At 67.1% G+C, this 18,188-nt stretch overlaps 4 protein-coding genes across 6 annotated transcripts; 2 read left to right on the plus strand and 2 right to left on the minus strand.

Annotated features, from left to right (window-relative positions):
- Nucleotides 1-2,882: 2,882 nt before the first annotated feature.
- On the minus strand, nt 2,883-6,105 carry LOC309602000 (receptor expression-enhancing protein 4-like; the record flags this gene model as incomplete). Of its 3 annotated transcripts, XM_082335277.1 has the most annotated exons (8): nt 2,883-3,463; nt 3,538-3,713; nt 3,806-3,938; nt 4,186-4,299; nt 4,437-4,557; nt 4,790-4,866; nt 4,939-5,011; nt 5,980-6,105. In XM_082335277.1, the coding sequence occupies 8 exons, from the start codon at nt 6,009-6,011 to the stop codon at nt 3,398-3,400; spliced, it is 792 nt and encodes a 263-aa protein (XP_082191403.1). In that variant the 3' UTR covers nt 2,883-3,397. The 3 variants fall into 3 exon arrangements, with proteins under 3 accessions (XP_082191403.1, XP_082191402.1, XP_082191401.1); XM_082335276.1 differs by having other exon boundaries at nt 4,790-5,011; XM_082335275.1 differs by lacking the exon at nt 5,980-6,105 and having other exon boundaries at nt 4,939-5,130.
- A 2,162-nt stretch (nt 6,106-8,267) lies between these two features.
- Nucleotides 8,268-11,370, minus strand: LOC309601624 (leucine-rich repeat LGI family member 3-like; the record flags this gene model as incomplete). Its single annotated transcript, XM_082334766.1, has 8 exons — nt 8,268-9,085; nt 9,187-9,351; nt 9,423-9,592; nt 9,731-9,802; nt 9,908-9,979; nt 10,128-10,199; nt 10,293-10,364; nt 11,162-11,370. 8 exons carry the CDS (start codon nt 11,368-11,370, stop codon nt 8,268-8,270), a joined length of 1,650 nt encoding a protein of 549 aa, XP_082190892.1.
- A 744-nt stretch (nt 11,371-12,114) lies between these two features.
- On the plus strand, nt 12,115-13,333 carry LOC309602013 (surfactant protein C-like; the record flags this gene model as incomplete). The annotated part of the gene is given in 6 exon segments (XM_082335288.1): nt 12,115-12,195; nt 12,197-12,349; nt 12,459-12,605; nt 12,742-12,882; nt 12,972-13,082; nt 13,226-13,333. Coding segments are annotated over 6 exon segments (741 nt in total).
- A 2,172-nt stretch (nt 13,334-15,505) lies between these two features.
- Nucleotides 15,506-16,783, plus strand: LOC309601896 (surfactant protein C-like; the record flags this gene model as incomplete). The annotated part of the gene is made up of 5 exons (XM_082335141.1): nt 15,506-15,547; nt 15,826-16,152; nt 16,223-16,333; nt 16,414-16,524; nt 16,688-16,783. 5 exons carry the CDS (start codon nt 15,506-15,508, stop codon nt 16,781-16,783), a joined length of 687 nt encoding a protein of 228 aa, XP_082191267.1.
- Nucleotides 16,784-18,188: the final 1,405 nt, after the last annotated feature.

Genomic DNA, 18,188 nt, shown 5'->3' on the forward strand with positions numbered 1-18,188 from the left:
ATACCGTCTGCTAAAAATACAGCGCTGTGCCGCACGGGGAGCCATGTGTGCGCGGCCTCACATGGCTCCTGCCTGGAACAGCTGACTCAGGCGGCAGGGCCGGAGGGGGCCAGGGATGGGGGGAGCCCGGCGGGGACCAGGGGCAGGGGACGCCCGGACCCCCCGCTGCGGAGGAGCCAGCCTGCGGGAGGGTGCTGCTCTGCCAGGGATCCCCGAAACAGCCGGCTTGGGGGGATGAGGGCAGCCCCAGGGATGGCAGCAGCCCCCAGGTTGGCCACAGTGGGGTAAAATGAGCTGGGGAAGGGGCAGGGAGGGAGAGGGGGGGCTGGGGGAGCATGGCTGGGTCACTCGGTGCCACTGGCATGGGCTCGGGGGGCTCAGCCGGTACCCGGCCCCGGCAGCAGCACAGGGGGATGCAGGAGGATGGTGAGGGGTGGGTGCAGCGGGAATGGCACCCAAAGCAGCCAGGGGCTCCCCGGGGGATGGCACCCAAAGCAGCCAGGGGCTCCCTGGGGATGGCACCCAAAGCAGCCAGGGGCTCCCCGGGGATGGCACCCAAAGCAGCCAGCGGCTCCCCGGGGGATGGCACCCAAAGCAGCCAGGGGCTCCCTGGGGGATGGCACCCAAAGCAGCCAGGGGCTCCCCGGGGATGGCACCCAAAGCAGCCAGTGGCTACCCAGGGGATGGCACCCAAAGCAGCCAGTGGCTCCCTGGGGATGGCACCCAAAGCAGCCAGCGGCTCCCCGGGGAGGTCTGCCCAGCAGATCCTGTTAACGAGTAACGGCCCCGCCGCCCTGCGACCCTGCGCTCCCCGGGGAGGGAGCAGAGCCAGCCACGGGGAGCGGGGCCAGGGCTGCCACCCCCCGCAGCGCCCGGCCACGGCAGCCCCCGAGCGCTGACCTTTGGCGATGCCAAGGCACCGGCTCACGCCCTCTCCGGGCCGCTGCCCGCCGGGAACGGGCAGTGCCTGTCCCGGGGGCACCAGCTGCCCAGGGTTGAGTGTCCTGCTTCCCTGGAGCACCAGAAGCGCCCCTGTCCTGCTGGGAGAGGGGACACCCCTGCGTCACCCAGTCCCCCTGCCAGCTCTCAGGGACCACAGGCAAGAGAGCAGGGAAGCCCCGGGAGGGGAGTAGGGGGCCGGGGGGCACAGCAGGGCAGCTGGCAGGAGCCACCGGCCAGGGGCTGCGACCTGACCCTCGCTCCCACTAATGCCTTCCCAGCGGGCAAGCTGCTTACGGGGACGCGAGCCGCCCGGCTTACGTGACCTCCTGCAACCCCTGTGCACCGCAGGGGTACGCTTCACCCCGCTGCGGTGGGGACAGAGCCTGTCCCGGCGTGAGATGGGGGGACCCCGCAGTGGTGCCAGCCGGGGCTCAGCCCCCCAATCCCTCGCCGGAGGGGACCATCGCCGTGGCCGGGCGAGCTCAGGTCAGCCACTTAATTGCTGGGCTGGGGCGCTGCCAACCGAGGGAGATTACGGCTTTGCTGACTGCAGCCTGGCACAGGCCCGCGAGCTGACACAGCTGGGATCAGTGCTGGCACCAGAGGGGGCTGCCTCGGCCCCAAGGGGACGGGCTGCACCACCCCGGGCAGCTTTTGTCCCCTCCTTGGGTTTCTCTCCCTGAGGAATACACAGGACACTTGCCAAAAGAGGAGTCGGGCACCAGGACTCCTGGTTGCCTTCCCAGCTCTATCTTAGAAGTCGCTGGCGTTCGTGCCTCAGTTTCCCCAAGCTGGGAAACAGAGCGGTCCCCACTGACCTCCCATCCTGGGGACGGACGATGCTCAGGCTCCAACGCCGCTGCCGCCTCACTCGCAGCGTGCCCCCAGCCTCCTCCCAGCCACCCCCGGGGCCAGGGGGCTGCAGTCCCCCGTGCTGGGGGAACCCCACCACCCAGCTCAGCATCCCAGCACCGGTACCCAGGGCAGGCAGGCAGCCCCAGCAGCCTCCCCGGGCTGTATCCTTGCAGGAACTGTGCTCCCTAAGCAGCTTTAGGGGGATTACCGGCAGCCCCCTGGCCCTTGCGCTGTCCCCACCCAGCCTTCCTTCTCCGCTGCTTTAAGTAATCACCTCTGAGACAGTTTTACATGGCTAATCCAGCCACCTCCACCTCATCTGCTCCAACACCCCTGCCTGCCCCTGCCCAGCTCTGCACTGGGACGGCTGCCTCCCCTGGGGGGGCTGCAGGCAGGGGCAGATGCTCTCCCTGCCCTGGGAAGACCCCCAAAGGCAGAAAGCAGCCAGGGGCTAAAAATAAAGCTGGCCTGAGGGGTGAGGGCAGAAAGGATTGGGAGCGAGGGGATTGATGCCAGAGAGCAGGGCACCAGGGGACAGGAGGGCTCCCAGGGGCAGGAGAGGCAAGAGGAGCAGCGTTGTCACCTTGTGCCACCCTGCCTGCCCCACAGAGGCTTTGTGCCCCATGTCCTTCACCTGGGCAGCGGACAAGTCCCCCAGGGAAGGAGCAAAGGGAGCAGAGACCCCCAGGGGAGACGGGGGAGCCCCGGCTGGGAGAGAGCAGCTGCCCGTGGCCGGGGCCGTCAGGACAAGCCAGGGCTGGTGGCCAGGACCGGGACATCTGTCTGCAGCCCTGGCATGCCAGCGGGACCACGGCTGCTGCTGCCACGCCGTGGGGGACACAGCTACTGCAAAGGAGGGGCTGAGATGCATCCCTGCACCCCAGCACTCACCTCTCCGCACCCCCAGTCCTGCTCTGCCCCACGGGGACTGGGCACTGCACCCTCCCACAGCCCGATGCACCCCCAGAGGGGCCCACCCAGCCCCAGCTCCGGGGGAAGGCGACAGCATTTAAGCCAAAGGGGACAACTCCTGTTTCCAAAAGTCTGAAGTAACATTTATTTTTCCATGTAGAAAAGCCCCCATCTGGGAGGGGAGAACATTAAAAGCTGCGTGGTGCCGGGCAGGGCACGGTCAAGCACCAGTGCCCCGGTTTCAAGTATGGGGGTGTCAGCCTGCAGCTGTGGGGGGGCCCCGGCCTGGGGCTGTGTCTTTGGTTTCAGAGGACAGATGGGACAAGGCATGTCCCCTCGCTGGCTCCCAGGGGAGAGGGGACATGGGGAGTAAGGCATCATGGCGGCGGGGGGGGGGCCCCCAGCACAGCCCGCAGTGTTCATGGGGTGGGAGGAAAGGGGGGGGACAGACCCTGCAGGAGAGGCGCCGGCGCCGACCCGCAGCAGCGGGGTCTGGGAGGGGACACGGCTGGGAGCAGCTGGAGGTGCACAGTGCCGCAAGGCCGGCGCAGAGGTCAGAGAAGGTATTTAGTGTAACGCGGGGGGGAGCCCCCTCCCCGGGGTCGGGGATGCACAAACCGTGGCTCCCTCCTGGTGCTGCAGCAGCAAACTTGTGTTAAGACTCCTGGCAAGGGTATCCCCAGGGCCGTTAGCTGTCCTGCTCCGGCGGAGCCGCTTTCTTCCTGATTCGACTGCGCAAGAGTCTGGAAGAGCCCTGGGCAGGGGGAGGGATGGGTCAGGTCCCCCTCGCCCCAACCCCACGCCACAGCATTCCCCCCGCCACGGTACCTCTTTGCCCAACGTCTTCTTCTTCGCTGCGCGCAGGCTCTGGCTGCGGGAGAGGGGCCTGGGGTCCCGGCTGCGGGGCGAAGGCTCGGGCGAGACCTGCGAGTCCGACCAGAGCTCCTCCTCCTCCTCCTCCGTCTCGCTCTCGTAGTGCTGGCTGGCCGAGGGCGTGCTGTAGGCTGGGGACGGGGGGGACACACGACAGCTCCTGGCACGGCCCCCCACCGCAGGCCTTGAGCCCCCCACCGCTGCGATCCCCCCGCCAGCTCACCCAGCAGCTGCCTGCGGCTCTCCTGCTCCTCCAGGTACAGGGGGTCCCGGTAGTGCACGGGGGCCTCGTCAGGGATGGAGCGCAGGTCCTGCATGCTGAAGCTGCGGAGCCGCCCAGCCAGCGCGCCCTGGCTCTGGGACACGGAAAGGATGGAAGTGAACCCCACAGGGTAAACCCCAAAGCACCGGGGCACCCAAATGTGGGGCCAGGCACCGACAGCCCAGGGCGATGCAATCCCAATCCCACTGGGCAGGGCTCTGCACCCAGAGACCTCTCTCCTGACACCCGCACCACCCGTGCTGGGGTGGCATTTTCCTCCCGGGATCCCTGGAGCCGAAGCATCCTCAGGGAAGCGGAGCAGCCTGCCCCATTCCCGGTACCTTGGCGGCTGCCTGGACCGCGGCCGTGGCTGCCATGTTGAGGCCCCTCTTGCCGAAGCGCACCATCGTCTCGTAGCCGCGCTCCCTGGCCTGGATGATGTACGTGTCGATCTCCTGCCGAGACAACCGCGGCGGTGCTGAGCGCACACAGCACCGTGTCCCAGGGCATCGCCAGCCCAGCGCCGGGAGCCCAGGGTCCTGCCAAGCCCCCCAGGGCGTGCGGGATCCCTTTGGAGCCAGGCAGCCCTTACCTTCTCCTTGCAGGACAGCGTGGGGTGCACTAATTTGCGGTAGAGCAGGCTGGCCCCCCGGGTGTAGGGGGAGAGCAGCCAGATGACGAAGGCCATCTTAATCTCGTAGTAAAAGGGAAACCTGCCGGAGAGGGGGAGAAAAATGGGGGTGAGCAGATGGCCGGGGGGTCCAAGGGCACGTCCTGCTCCCCACGCAGGGTCTGCCTAGAGCCAGGTGCCGGGCAGGCAGCGGGGCAGCCCGTGCCCCTCTCCTTGCAGGCAGAGGGGGGAGGCAGCCCCCTTCCCTCCCCCAGGGCACAGGGACCCCGACAGACCCGCTCCCCGCTGCGGCGGTGCCGGCACACCGGCCTCACCAGGAGATGAGCAGGTCGGTGACGGTCTCCGTGGCCATGAAGAGCGCAAAGACGATCCAGTACATCATCCAGCGGACCTGCGGGCAGCAGGCGAGCCTGTCAGCCCGGGGCTGGAGCCCGGGAAGGAGCTGCCCAGGCACCCTACTCACGTATTCCCGGATGTTTTTGGTCCTCACAGCCTTGTAGGAAGCGTAGGCAGGGTACAGCGTCCCGAAGACCAGCCTGTAACGGAGCGGGGGCGTGAGGCACGCGGGCCACCCCGCATAGAGCAGCAGCAGCAGGGAATAGCAGAGCCGCCGGCCCCAGCGCCGCAACTTGGCCTTGAGCCCCTCCAGCACCATCCCGGCCGCGGAACCGCCGGGAAAAGGGACGGCACCGGTTGGCTGCGAGCACGGTGTCGCTCCCACGAACTCGCCCACCTCGGCGGGGACCGGCCCGACCTGTCGAGGCGGCGGCGGGAGGCACGGCGCAGGCTCGGGGCGGCGGAGCGGAGGCGAGGAGAGGCTCAGCTCCCTCGGAAGGCAGGATCGGCCCTGCCGGCATCCCTGCCGGGGCCATGCTCGGTGCCGGTGCCAACCGCCCTCCCGGGACCCCACGGCCTCGCTGTCCCGGCAGCAGGTGGGCGAGGTGGCATCCCCAAACGCGCATCTCGTGGCCCGGTGACTCAGCCGCTGCTGGCTACGAGCCACGGGCAGGGAAACGGCCTGCCTGCGGCGCGGCATCGCGCCTGCCTCACCCCGACCACCTCCTCCGTTAACCTGACCCGGGGAGGGGGCCGTGGGTGCCCCCCCCCATCCCTGCTGCAGGGCATCCCTCTCCAGGCACGCTTGGCCACTGGCCGCCCAGCCCGGCTAGCCACAGGGTGGGGGCCAGTGGAGCAAGCGGGCCTGGGTGCTGGATGGCGAGGAACGGGGACGGGTGGGGGCCCAGCAGCAGCTCCGGGACCCGGACACCCACCCATCTCCGCGGGGGGGGCCGGCTGCCCCCATATAACCGGTACAGGGACCCCCGGGGTGGGGGGTGCTGCCCGTTAAACCGGTGCGGGGCTCGGCTGAGCTCCCTCGGGCACCCCCACCCTGCAGCCCACCCCCCCGGCAAACCCCCGGGACCCCCCTCCCCGCCTCCACCGGGCACCCCCCCACCCCGGGGTGCACCGGGGACCCCCCCCACCCCCGCCGCTCCCCACTCACACAGTCAGCCGGCTGAGCAGCCAGGACACCATGGTGCCGGGCAGCCCCGGGCGGGCGGCTCCGCGCTGTCCCCCCCCGGGGCCCCCCCGGTGCCGCCGGGACCCCCGCGGCGGCGGCGGCGGCAGCCGGAAGCGTGGACGGCGCAACCGGCGGCCCCGCGCATGCGCCCGCCCTCTTAAAAGGGCAACGGCGGCTCTTAAAAGGGCCACTCCCTCCTAGTGGGGTCCAGCGCTTTGCGGCCGTGCCCACCAAGTTGGGCTTGTATTAATTTTTTTCTTTCAAAGCAGCAAGCAGGCAAGGGAGGGAGGGAAAGACAGACCCTTTTCTGGGGACTTCTTTTTGGTTTTGGAGTTGGTTTTTTTTTTGTGACGCGGTGTGGGGAGCCCGGAGCACCCCAGCGCGATACCCCGGGGTGCGAGAGGGCAGGGTGCGGGAGCTGGGGGTTTTGGGCGGAGGTGGGAGCGCTGCTGGGTCATGCCAAGGGAGTCAGATGTGCAGGCACCACCCTGGTGTGTTGATTCAGCGGGGTTTAGCCTTAGCTGCTGCAAAATCCGCTTCCCGACACGCCTCACCTGGGTTTATATGTGCGCTTAACCTTAAGCACCCGCTCGGGCGTGTTGCTGAACCGGGGCCAGGGCTCTGCGGCAGGCACGGATCCCTGCAAGATGCTCGGGAGAAAATAGAAGCTGTTTTCTCTTCCTGACACCAGAGCGGGGCTCAGAGTCCTCCCCGCTGGACCCAGCATCACCTCCCTGGGCTGCCTTCCCCTTGGCCATGCATCCCCAGCAGTGGTCCAGGGCATCCCGGCTCCGCCATCCCAGTCAGGGCCTCTGCTTCCCACCTAGCTTTAAAATCTGCCCTTTCCCGGTGGGGAAATTGAGGCAGAGAAGCGTGGCAATGCCCTGCTGCGGCACCAGTGCAGGCTGGGTGCTCTGCCCTGCCTTGCACCCACAGCAGGACTGGATCCGGCTGCGGGGACTGCACCAGGGAAGGGACCAGGTTCAGGCTCTGCAGCCACCGAGGCCAAACCCGGCTCCCAAAAGCTGGCTGTGCCCCGGGGTGCCTGTTACCTTTGAGAGGATCTTTATTTGTGAGTTTAATTGGTGGTTTTTCACATGCATATTTATATACCTGGGGGACAGGGAAATGCTCCCCTGGAAAACCAGCCAGGCAGCTGCGCGGGTGCTGGTGCAGCTCGGGGTGCAGCAGGCTGCAGCGGGGACTCCCCTCCCTGGGGAAACACCTCCTGCTTCGCCCCCCTGCCAAGGCATCTGCAGTTTTAGGACCCTAAAACAAGGGGTTCCCCCCTCCTAGGCTCGGTGGGGCTTGTACAAGGGAAGGGGTGCTGCGGGACCCCGGCTGGAGCGGGAGCCCCGGGAAGGGACACAGGGCAGCTGGATGCATGGCAGCTGTGGGCAGACACAGGCAGGGCTGGGTGTCACAGTGTGTTTATTGTGGGGAGCGTTTCGGCGGACACGTACACCTCGGGTACGGCTGGCACGCTGGGTCCTGCCCGGCAGCGGGGGGACACGGGCGGAGGGAGCTGCTGGACATGCACGGAAAGGGATGGGAGCAGGCCAGCCCTGCTTCTGCCGGTGGTGGCACTGCCTCGGCAGCATCCCGCCAGCCTGGAGCATCCCGCTGGCTTTGAGCATCCCATCCACTTCGGGGCATCCCATCTGCATCCACCTCGGAGCATCCTATCCGCATCCACCTCGGAGCATCCCATCCACCTCAGGCATCCCATCCACTTTGGAGCATCCCATCGGCCTGGGAGCACCCTGGTGTCCTGGGAGCATCCCATCCAGCCCTGGCAGTCTGGCCCTGCCTGTTCACATCCCTGCCTGCCGCCCCACTCCTGTGCCCCCAGACCTCCCTGATGCAAGCCTCTGGCATCCGTGCCCCCCCCAGCCCAGCCAGCGCCGCAGAGCAGGCACCCAAGGGCACCGGTCTGCAGGGCGAGGGGTGTCCCACCCTCCCGTCCACATCCCACGGGCTGCTGGACGGGGTGGCTGTGGGTGCCGCACATGGGGAAACTGAGGCCCGTGGCTTCCCCAGGCAGCGGGGCCGTGGGGCTGGGTGCTGCCCTGGGGGGCAATTCAAGGGGTGGGTGAACGTGGGGGGCCGGGAGGGAGGCTGGCACCGGGCTGTGACCACGGGGCAGTCGGCTGCAGGCAGGAGGAAGGGGCTGGCGGGTGCATGCGTGTCCTCGGGCAGGAGCAGGCAGCTCTCGGGGGAGGCGAGAGCCTCGTCGGGGCCGCGCAGGCAGCCCGGGCTCTGCCTCCCCGCTAAAGGCTGAGGTCCACCACCACATGCCGGTAGACCAGCGTGTTGGCCTTGAAGCTGGGAGCCAAGAGGAGCTGCACGTCGGCAGCCGGCACGTAGCGGAAAGCCCGCGGCGCCTGTACCGACAGCTCCTGAAACTTGACGAATTTTTGCTTCTCCTCTTCCCACAGGTAGACGTGGGTGAAGGAGAAGTCACTGCCCAGGGCCAGGTACTGCCGCTGCTCCACCGAGAAGGGCTGCATCACCATGGAGCCGCGGGACGGCAGCGTCTGCAGCTCAACGAAGCGCTGCCCTTCCCATCGCACCACCTTGGAGTCACCGATGTAGCGGCTGAGGCAGAGGAATTGGTCCCGCTTCACCCTAAAGTGCTTCACCATCTGCACATCCAGCATCTCCCCCACCTCTCCCTGGAGCACGAATTGCTTCTGCACCCGGTTCCACTGGTAGATGACGGGGGCTTGGGAGCTGCTGGAGATGATCAGCCGGGGTTTGCCGTCGTTCTCCACGTATTCCACGTCGGTGTCGCGGTGCCAGGCGTGGAGGGCTTGGTGGGAGTAGAAGCCGTTCTGGTTGAGGCGGTAGAGGCTGGTGGAGCCTGCCTTGGAGCTGTCGGCGATGACAAAGTACCAGTCGCCTTCGATCTGGAAGGCCTCGATGTCGTTGGGCTTGCGGGTCTTCTGGCTGTCGATGTCCTGGATCTTGATGAACTTGTCCACGGCGGTGTCCCAGCGGTAGATGTAGGAGCCGCCGAAGAGCTGGGCCACCACTACGTACAGCTGGTTCTCCGCCACGATGGGCTTGCAGTGCACCGCCGAGTGAGCTGCCAGGCAGGACCACATCACGCCGGGGCCGTGCCCTTCCCAAATCACCCAAACAGGGGGGGTCCCAACCCGGGAGGGGACCCCAGCCCGGATTCCTTACCGGGGATGCGGTCGAAGTCGCGCAGCTTGCGCTCCACGTAGTCCCATTTGAGGACGGCGCAGCTGCTGGCGGCGGGCTGTGCCAGGGCGACGTACAGGTCGCTGGCGTAGGTGAAGGGCTCAGCCGACACCGACTGGAAGGGCAGGACCTGGTGCACTACGAAGTCTGGGGGGGAGAGGCGGCGGTGAGTGTCCGGGTGCCCGGGAGTGGGGTGACGGGCGGCCGCGGTCTCTTACCCGTGGTGATGCACTGGAAGTCACCGAGTGCCAGGTCCCGGATCCGCTGGCCCTCGAACTGCCCGGGGCTGCTGCAGAAGATGGCGGGGACCGTGGTGTTGGTGCTCTCCAGCCATTCCACCAGCCACTTGATCTTGCAGTCGCAGGCCAGCGTGTTGCCCCGGAGGTCCCTGCCAAGGACGGCACCGAGTCACCCCCAGCACCCAGCCCGGAGCGAGCAGAGCACCCTGCCCAAACCCCGAGCACCGGGGTGTCACCCCCTCCCCAGCCCAGTGTCCTGGGTGTCCCCAGTGCTGTGGCAGCCTTACAGGTCGCTCAGGATGTCCAGCGGCTTGAAGAGGTCCCGGGGCAGCGTCTGCAGGTTGTTGTTGGCCAAGGACCTGGGGGATAAGAGCGGCCGTGGAGGCGACACAGCCCTGGCCGCAGGGAAGGGGCAAGAGCCGTCCCCCGTGCCCCCGGGGAACGCGGGACCCCCCAGTACTCACAGGTGGGTCAGGGACTTGAGCCCACGGAAAGTGGCCTTCGAGAGCGCCTGGATATCGTTGTTCTCGATGAACCTGGGGCGGGAGGAGATGGTGGCACGGTCGCCCCGAGGGGACTGGTCCCTGCGGATACCCCGTGCTCTCCCCATGCCATCTCCAAGGCCATCCCCGCATTCCTGTCCCCACGTTCCCGTCCCCGTGTTCCCGTCCCCATCTCACGCACAGGTACTGGAGATGCGAGAGGCCAGCGAAGGCGTTGTCCCCGATCAGCGTGAACTTGTTGGAGTTCAGCAGGCTGCAAAGAGAGGGAGGAGGCGTCAGCACCGGGCTCGGGCAGGATGGGCACAGCGGGCACCGGGCTGCCCAGCCGCTGGCACGGGAGACGTACAGGAACTGCAGCGAGGGGATGTGGGCGAAGGCTGCCTCTCGGATCTCCGTGAAGGCTGCATTCACCATCGTCCTGCCGGCGAGACGAAGCTTGAGGGCTATGCGGGAGAGGGGACGGCAGCAGGGGGGCTCCGCCACCCCCGTGCCCCTCAGCACCATCTCTGCTGTCACCTGGGGCGTGCCAGGGCAGACCCCCGCAGCCCCGGCTCCGCGGGGAGGGTGCTGGGCGGGGGGCAGCCCCTGGGAGAGCAGCCCCAGCAGCAATCCTGCCTGCTGCGGGTGGCACAGAGGGGACGAGGCCCTCGGCCCCACAGCAGCGCCCGGGGGCTGGCACCCACCCCATACATGCCCGCACCCTGCGGCACCCCCCGGCCTGACTGCACACGCATGCACACACAAGTGTAAACACATGCACACGCATGCCCACACGCATGCATCCACCACGCACGCACTCGCACGCCCGTGGAAGGCTCCGGTGTACCGCCGTGTCCCCAGGGACCGTGCATCAGGACCCGCCAGCCGTGTCCCCTTGGGGCTCTGGTCCCCAAGGTCATGGCAGACGGGGAGCACGGCGGGGACGGGCTGCAGCCCTGCTCCATCTGTCACTGACGGATGGCTGCATGTGCAAGGAGACCTGCCGCCGCCGCAGGACAGCAGGACATGGGGACCAGTCCTGGGGTGTCCCCAGCCCTCTCCTTCCCGCAGGAGACCCCCACACTGCCCGTAGCCCACATGGCCATGCATTTCCCCCGATGCAGCACAAAGAAAGAGGCTGTCCCTGCCACCCCAGGGCAGCCAGCAGCCCCTGCCAGCCCCGCACCCTGCTCCCTGTCCCCACCCCTGTCCCCATCCCGCAGCCTGGGTACTCACAGCGAGATGACCTCGGGGGGCAGATTCCTGGGCACAGCCTTGGAGTCCACGCAGAAAGCTGTGTCCCGGGTGCAGGAGCAGCTCGGGGGGCAAGGGGGTGGCCGGGGGGGACGCCTACACCCCGCCGGCAGCCAGAGCCAGGCCAAGGCGAGGAGGAGGAGAGCAGAGAGCTGGCCCCTCGGCATCCTCCTCCCGTGCCACAGCTCCATCGCCCTGGCCTAGCCCTGCTTTCTCCTCCGGAGCTGGTCCCTCTTCTCCTGCTGTGCTCAGGAGCCGCAGCGAAGCTTTTTCCTCTCCTCCTTCCCCGGAGATTTCAGCGCGGAGGGGAAGCGATGGTGGCGGTGGAGGCTGCCGGCGCCCGACCCGCTGCTCTGCAGCGCACCATGCTCCTGTGCTGCGGGAAGGAGGGAGGGAGGGAGGGATGCGGCTGAGTGACAGCACAAGCATCCGTGTGGACGCGTGTCCTCACCAGCGTGCAGGCGTGCAAAGATGGGGGTGCACGCCGCGGCGGGGGCAGCCGCTGGGAGCAGGGTGCTCTTGGGGTGCACCGGGATGGGGGACAGGAGGATACCCGCAGGAGTTTGCAGGGGTGATGCCACTGCAGCTCTCCCGCCCCGTTGCTTCGCCTCGGTGCCCGTGCTGCAGCGCTGCCCACGCCAGCTCCCTGCCTGGCCTGGCAGCGAGCGCTGCTGGGTGGCGGGAAGTGCTGGGCACCCGTCCGTCCCGTCCCAGGCACGGCGCTCCCGGCCAACAATGAGCCCAGCCAGCTCCTTCCCCGTGCCGGGGGGGGCCACAGCTGCCCGTGCACGGGGCCGCAGGAACCAGGGGTGCAGCACCCCCGGAGATGCGTGCTAAGGGTGCTGGGTCCTTGGGCAGAGCCTGAGGCTGGGTGCGGAGGGCGGGCACGCTCTGCCTGCCCTCTATTTGCCTTTACCCCCCCCACTGCTGGCCAAATGCCGGTAAAGAGCCCTCGGAGGCTTCACGCCCCCTCCTTGGCTCCTCTCTGGGCTCAGCAAACAGAGCACAAGTGGCACCTTGGCAGCCGGGACGGCCCCAGCCTCCTCCCACCCACTCGGGGTCCCTATAAATCCCCCCGTCTCCAGCTGGCAAAGGGACAGGAGCTGCACGGCGAGGGAGGGTGAGATGGACGGCAGCTCCAAAGAGGCACTGATGGAGGATGCACCTCCGGTAAGGAGCACCCATCACCCAGCCCGGGGAGCCGGCGTGGGGCTGAGCACTGGCTGCCTTCCCCGGCTCCACGCCGGCAGCTCAGCCGGGTGCTCCTCTCTGTCCCCAGAGGTACACGGCCTCCCCCCGCCTGCCCTGCATCCCCCACCAGCTCAAGTGCCTCCTGATCGTGGTGGTGGTGGTCGTCGTCCTGGTGGTGGTCATCGTCGCCTTCCTCCTCCTGGGGCTGCACATCACCGAGACGCACGCCGAAACGGTGAGGCAGGGCTGGGGAGGGAGCCACGGTGCCACCGGCTCCAGTGATGGGTTTGGGAATGGCACCGGCTGCCGGTGCTTTGCCGGGATGGGGTTTAGACCCCGCAAAGCTCCCTGATCCCCCCTCTGCCTGGCAGGTCTTGCGAATGACCATCCATGGCCTGGATGGCGAAGGGACCCCCCAGCATCTCTCCATGAGCAAGAAGGAAAGGACCGGGATGTTCGCCGTGCGGGACGGGTTCAACGCCTCCGCCATGGTGGTGTATGACTACAGCAAGGTGCACGGGCAGCCCGGGGACGGGGCACGATGGGGTGGGTGGCGGTGGCGGGGACGGGGCTGAGCTGACCCGGGTCTGTCTGCAAACAGCTGCTGGTCGGCTACAGGTCCTGGCGTCACCGTGCCTGCTACATCACCCGCGTGGACAAGGACAACATCCCGGGGCTGGATGCCATCACCGAGACCTTCCAGCGCCGGCAGGTGAGCGGGGCGTCAGCCCAGCCCCTGCGTCCTGGGCAGCCGGGGCGAGGTGGGGGGCTGCTGGGCTTGCAGCAAGCGTCCGCTGGAGGGGAGGCTGCTGGGGGCCAAGGGTGGCAGCCCCCACTCTGTTCTCTCTCCTGCAGGCTGAGACGAAGGAGGCCGGGGACAACACCGTGCCCCTGGCTGACCGCTCCATCCTGGGCACCACCGTTAACATCCTCTGCAGCACCGTCCCCGTCTACTGGGCGTAGTGCCGGCTGGGGTCGGCTCCCAGGGGGATGGGACAGCGAGATGGGGATGTCACTGTTCCCATGCTCCCCGCGTTGCCTTCCAGGCGGGATGCCGGCAAGACAGTGCCTGGGCACCTCTCCTCCTCCGTGGCTCCATCCCGCATGTGGCCCAGGGTGCTCTGTCCGCAGCCGCTCGGCACCGCGGCTTTTCCACGGCACTTGCAATAAACAAGTGGGATTTGCTTTGGGATTCACGCTTCTGTCTGCAAAGTAAAGCCTGCGCCCCTGCTTCCGAGTGCTGCTTTTGTCTTTCCCCCCGTGCTGGTCAAACAGCCCTTCCCAGCGTGCTGGGGAGAGGTGGCACAGTGCCCCAGGGATGTCTGCCTGTGGGGTCCGGCGGGGGTAGATGCATCGTGTCGGTGTGCTCAGTCCAGCCCCAGGCGAGGAGCACGGGAGGGCTCAGACACTGCTCCCCGGGGCAGCGGCACACCCCGCCACGTTGCACACCATGCTCCCAGGCTGCATGGCCAGTGTCCCCACCTCTGCCCTCCCGGTTTGCACGGAGGGAGGACGAGACGGCAGGGGCAGCCTCTGCCCCTCCAGCCCATGGGCACAAGCAGCGCACCCAGCCGGTCCCGGCAGCCCTGCGGGGCCTGGGCCACCCCTCTGGGACAGGTCCCCATCCTTGTCCCCTCCATGTGCAGACAGGGACAGAGGGACTGTGCCACATCCTTGCTAAGATCCAAGCCCTGGGCTGAACAGAGCATCCACAATCCACTTGCTCCAGCTCCCCTCCATCCCCCGTCCGCTCCACATCCCCAGCAGCTCCAGCTCCTCTGCCCCAAAGCAGCTGGGAGCATCCTTGGGGGCACCTCCACACGCTGCACGGGAGAACGGGGGATCAACGGGGCTGGGAGGGAGAAAAGAGACCCCGGGAGGACCCGAGCCAGCCCCCCTAGGAGCACAGCAGTGCTGGGCAGCGTGATTTAACCTTTCAATGGGCGCTAACTCAGGGTTGTCCCCATAGCCACTGCCACGGGCAGCGAGGAGGGTCCCAGCTCCCGGGGGCTGACGCTTTGCTGGGAACAAGAGGGAAACTGCCTGTTGCCATGTGTCGACATGGGGCCAGCAGCTCTGCTCCCCGAAATGCCCTGACCCTGCATTACCCTGGCAAGGAGCCGGGTCGAGAAGGGTGCACACAGCCGAGGAAGGCGATGAGGGCTCCCACAGCCTCTCCAGCACACGGTGTCAGAAAGCAAACAGCCAGGAGCCACTCGAGGGTCTCCCGTGCTCCTCGACACCCTGGGACAGGAGGCAGCGTGCAACACGGGGTGCACACCCACACCCCCACACCCACCTGCAAGCATCTGGGGTCCCAGGGTGCCAAGGAGGTGGCCCGGGGGGGGTGGAGAGGTCCCAGCCTGAGCCCAACTGCAGGTGAGGCTTATGTCCAGACAAGACCAAGGCAGAGCGGTGTCACCCTGCCCTGCTGATTGCAGCACTCAGGGTGACACGCCAGAGCTGGGACCCCCCTCACCCTAAGCAAATCCGCACCACGGGCAGCCCCAAAAGCCCCAGCATCGGCAACATGAGCCCCCGCAGTGCCCAAGCATCCTTGGGACCAAGGCTGCGGAGCACCCAGCCTGGCCATGCTCCGGGGACATGTCCTCACCCCGTGGTGACCCCGCTCCCACCCCAGCCTTGCGGTTTGTGGGAAAGCTTTGATGTCCCATCCGCACTTTGCCCGCCTCGAGCAGCTCCAGGTGCTCGAGCTGGTGAAGGGACACGGGCACCAAGCCAGGTCTCGCCTTGGCTGCGGCCATTGCCGGATGCTCCACCCTGGAGGGCAGCTCTAACCCATGCAGGAGGGTTTGCTTTGGCCCCGACACCTCGCTCCTGGGCAGCAGAGACGTCCCCGTGCTTGGGGACAAGTGTCCTCAGAGCCTCTTGACCAGCGGGTTCCCAGGGGAATCCAGCCCTGGGGAAGGCGGTCAGCAAACACAAGTGAAGTGCATTGCACGTCAGAGCCCGATTGCACACCGGGGCCACGAGCCTGTTCACAGGGGCCGCCCCGCTCCCCACCCTAGCGCCCTGGTATAAAGCCCTCTGCCCTGGCTGCTGCGGGGCCGCCCGGGCTGGGAGGAGGAGGAGGAGGCGGCGGCTGCGGTGGCGGCAGCGGCAGCAGCGGCAGCCATGGAGAGCAGCATGAAGCAGGTGGTGGTCGAAGAGCCACTGGTGAGTCCCTGCGACCCGCAGCGGGGTGGCACGGTCACGCTGCGGGTGTCCCCGTGCCCGGCAGAGATGCTTGGCACAGGGCTTTGCCCAGTTTATTCCAGCGAGGCACCGGTGCATGTGGGATGGAGCAAGGGCCGGTGGGATGCTGCATCCCCAGAGCTCAGGGGAAGCAGAATGGGAGCTGCTCCCTGGGGCAAGCCCAGCACAGCCCACCTGCATCCCCCAGCTCCCATCTCCTTCCCGCTCACCCCAGCTCTCCACCTTTCCCATGCCCGCAGGACCCGGAGAAGGGCTGCTGCTCCCAGGGATGCTGCAAGCCTGGCTGCTGTTGCTGGCCCTGCGCCGTTTGCTGTTCCAAATGCGCCCGGTGCTGCATGCCCCGGTGCTGCAAATGCCCCAGCTGCTCCGGCTGCCCTGGCTGCGCCTGCATCAAGCGGTCCCTGTGCTTTGTGCCTCGCCTGCTCTGCTACCTGCCCCGCAAGCTCCTCAGCTGCCACCACCTCAAGTGCCTCCTCATCGTGGTGGTGGTGGTGGTCCTGCTGGTGGTCATCATCGCCGGCGCCTTGCTGATGTGGCTGCGCGCGGACCAGCGGCACGCCGACGCCGTAAGTAGGGACCCCCGCAGCCCCCGGGGAGGGGCTGCGGCAGGCGGTGAGCTCCCCCCGTGCCCCCCAGGTCCTGCAGATGGGGCTGTGGAGAGGACCGGCCTGGGAAGAGGATGTGGCCACTTTCTACCTGGACGGTGGGGATGGAAACCTGGCCACGGTCATCTATGATTACAAGAACGTAAGCAAGAAGCCCTGCGCAGCCGGAGGGATGGGGAAGGGGTGATGGGGCTGAGTTGATGCGGGTCTGTCTGCAAACAGCTGCTGGTGAGCTACCGATCCCAGGTCCACCGCGCCTGCTACATCACCCGCGTGGACAAGGACAACATCCCGGGGCTGGACACCGTTGCCGAGACCTTCCAGCGCCGGCAGGTGAGTGCCGGCCGCCCCGCTCGGCACCGGCTGGGGCAGGACGGGGTGCGGGGGACACGTAGCAATGCCCTGGGCACGGTGCCTCGTGCAACCCCCCCGATGAAGAATTGGGGCGCAGCATTGTGCTGCTGCTGCCTCATTTTTCCTTCTCTCCCCTCGCCAGGCTGAGAAGAGGCTCGCCATGCCCCTGACTGATCGCTCCCTCCTGGGCACCACGGCGAGCATCCTCTGCAGCATCGTCCCCGTCTACTGGGCTTAGCCTTGCTGGGTGAGTGGAAAGGGTCCCCCCTGCCCACAGGAGTGGGCAGAGGGCTGGCAGGGAGGTCTGGGGGACCCCCACCCACCCACCGGCACCCTCACGGTGCCAGGTTTGCCTTGCAGCATCCCCGATGGACACGGCATTGCCGCAGCCCCTCCGTCCCTCCGGGAGCATCACCAACACCTCTGCAGCTGCCCCCGCCGGCAGCCCCTCACCCAGCCCAATTTCGGGAGGTGCTGGGGCCCATGCAACACTGTGGGGCTGAGCAGGAGGTTGTGGGGTCAGGGGGGTTGGCATTGGAGGGGCACGGGGGGCTCCGCTTCGCCATGCGGCACCGCATCCCTGCTGCAAACGCGGTGCTGGGGGGCTGGAGGCGGTGGGTGGGTGTCTGCTTGGGCGAGCGCTGCGCTGCGCCAGGGGACAGCTGGTTTGTCACTTAAGTCTTCTCAGCTTTGCCAAACCTGAGTGCAAAAATGAGCTTAAAAAAACATGACATTTAAAGAAACAAAATTCTCCGTTCCAGTTCTTCGCTCCCTGGTCGCCCGGCTGCCGGCAGCTCCCGGCTTCCTTTGCCTTAAAAATACATTTAGTGGCTCTGAGCAGCGTTTAGGCGAATTTCTGCTGCAGCCACAGCCTGGGGGTTCACGGGAGGCACCCCCCCGAGCATCGCTCAGCACCGGGGCACGGGACCGACCTGAGCTGCCCCCTCCTCCTGCCAGAGCCAAGGCTGTCCTGAAAAATGTATCTGTCCTCTCCCGCCCTGCAGAACAGAATAAAGGATAAGGGGAAGAATCAGGGCTCGGAGCTATTCCTGGTGACAGCCCGTGTCAAATGTGGCCACGGCCACCGGCTGCTGCCCAAGGACCAGGATTATTAGGACTGGGATGCTGGCATTATTAGGATCAGGCGTTATTAGGACCGGGATGCTGGTGTTATATGGATTGGGCGTTATTAGGACCGGGATGCTGGTGTTATAAGGATCAGGCGTTATTAGGACCAGGATGCTAGTGTTATAAGGATTGGGCGTTATTAGGACCAGGATGCTGGCCCGGGGCTGAGCATTCAGGACGAGGGGGGAGCGTGGAGCAGCGCAGCCGCAGCCCCCCGGGACAGGAGCCCGCCAGCAGCGCAGCTGCCTCCCGCCAGCGTTGTGGCCGACCCGGGGTGGGGGCCGCAAGCACCCCGCCACCCCCGCGCCTGGATCCGGCCCCTGCTCCCCGCTCCTGGCAGCCAGGGAAGCTGCTCCCCGCGGGGAAAGCGCAGCTGCGGCTGGCCGGGATGCGGCGCATCCATCCAGGGCTTCCTGCAGCTCCGGAGCACTCACCCCCAAACCCTTGCCCTTCCCCAGCCCAGCTGCACCAGTGAGCACGAAACGTGGTGTGGTTTTTATTTGAAAGGCTCCCAG

The sequence above is a fragment of the Platalea leucorodia genome (genome assembly GCF_965183815.1).
Source record: "Platalea leucorodia genome assembly, chromosome: W".
NCBI lineage: Eukaryota > Metazoa > Chordata > Aves > Pelecaniformes > Threskiornithidae > Platalea > Platalea leucorodia.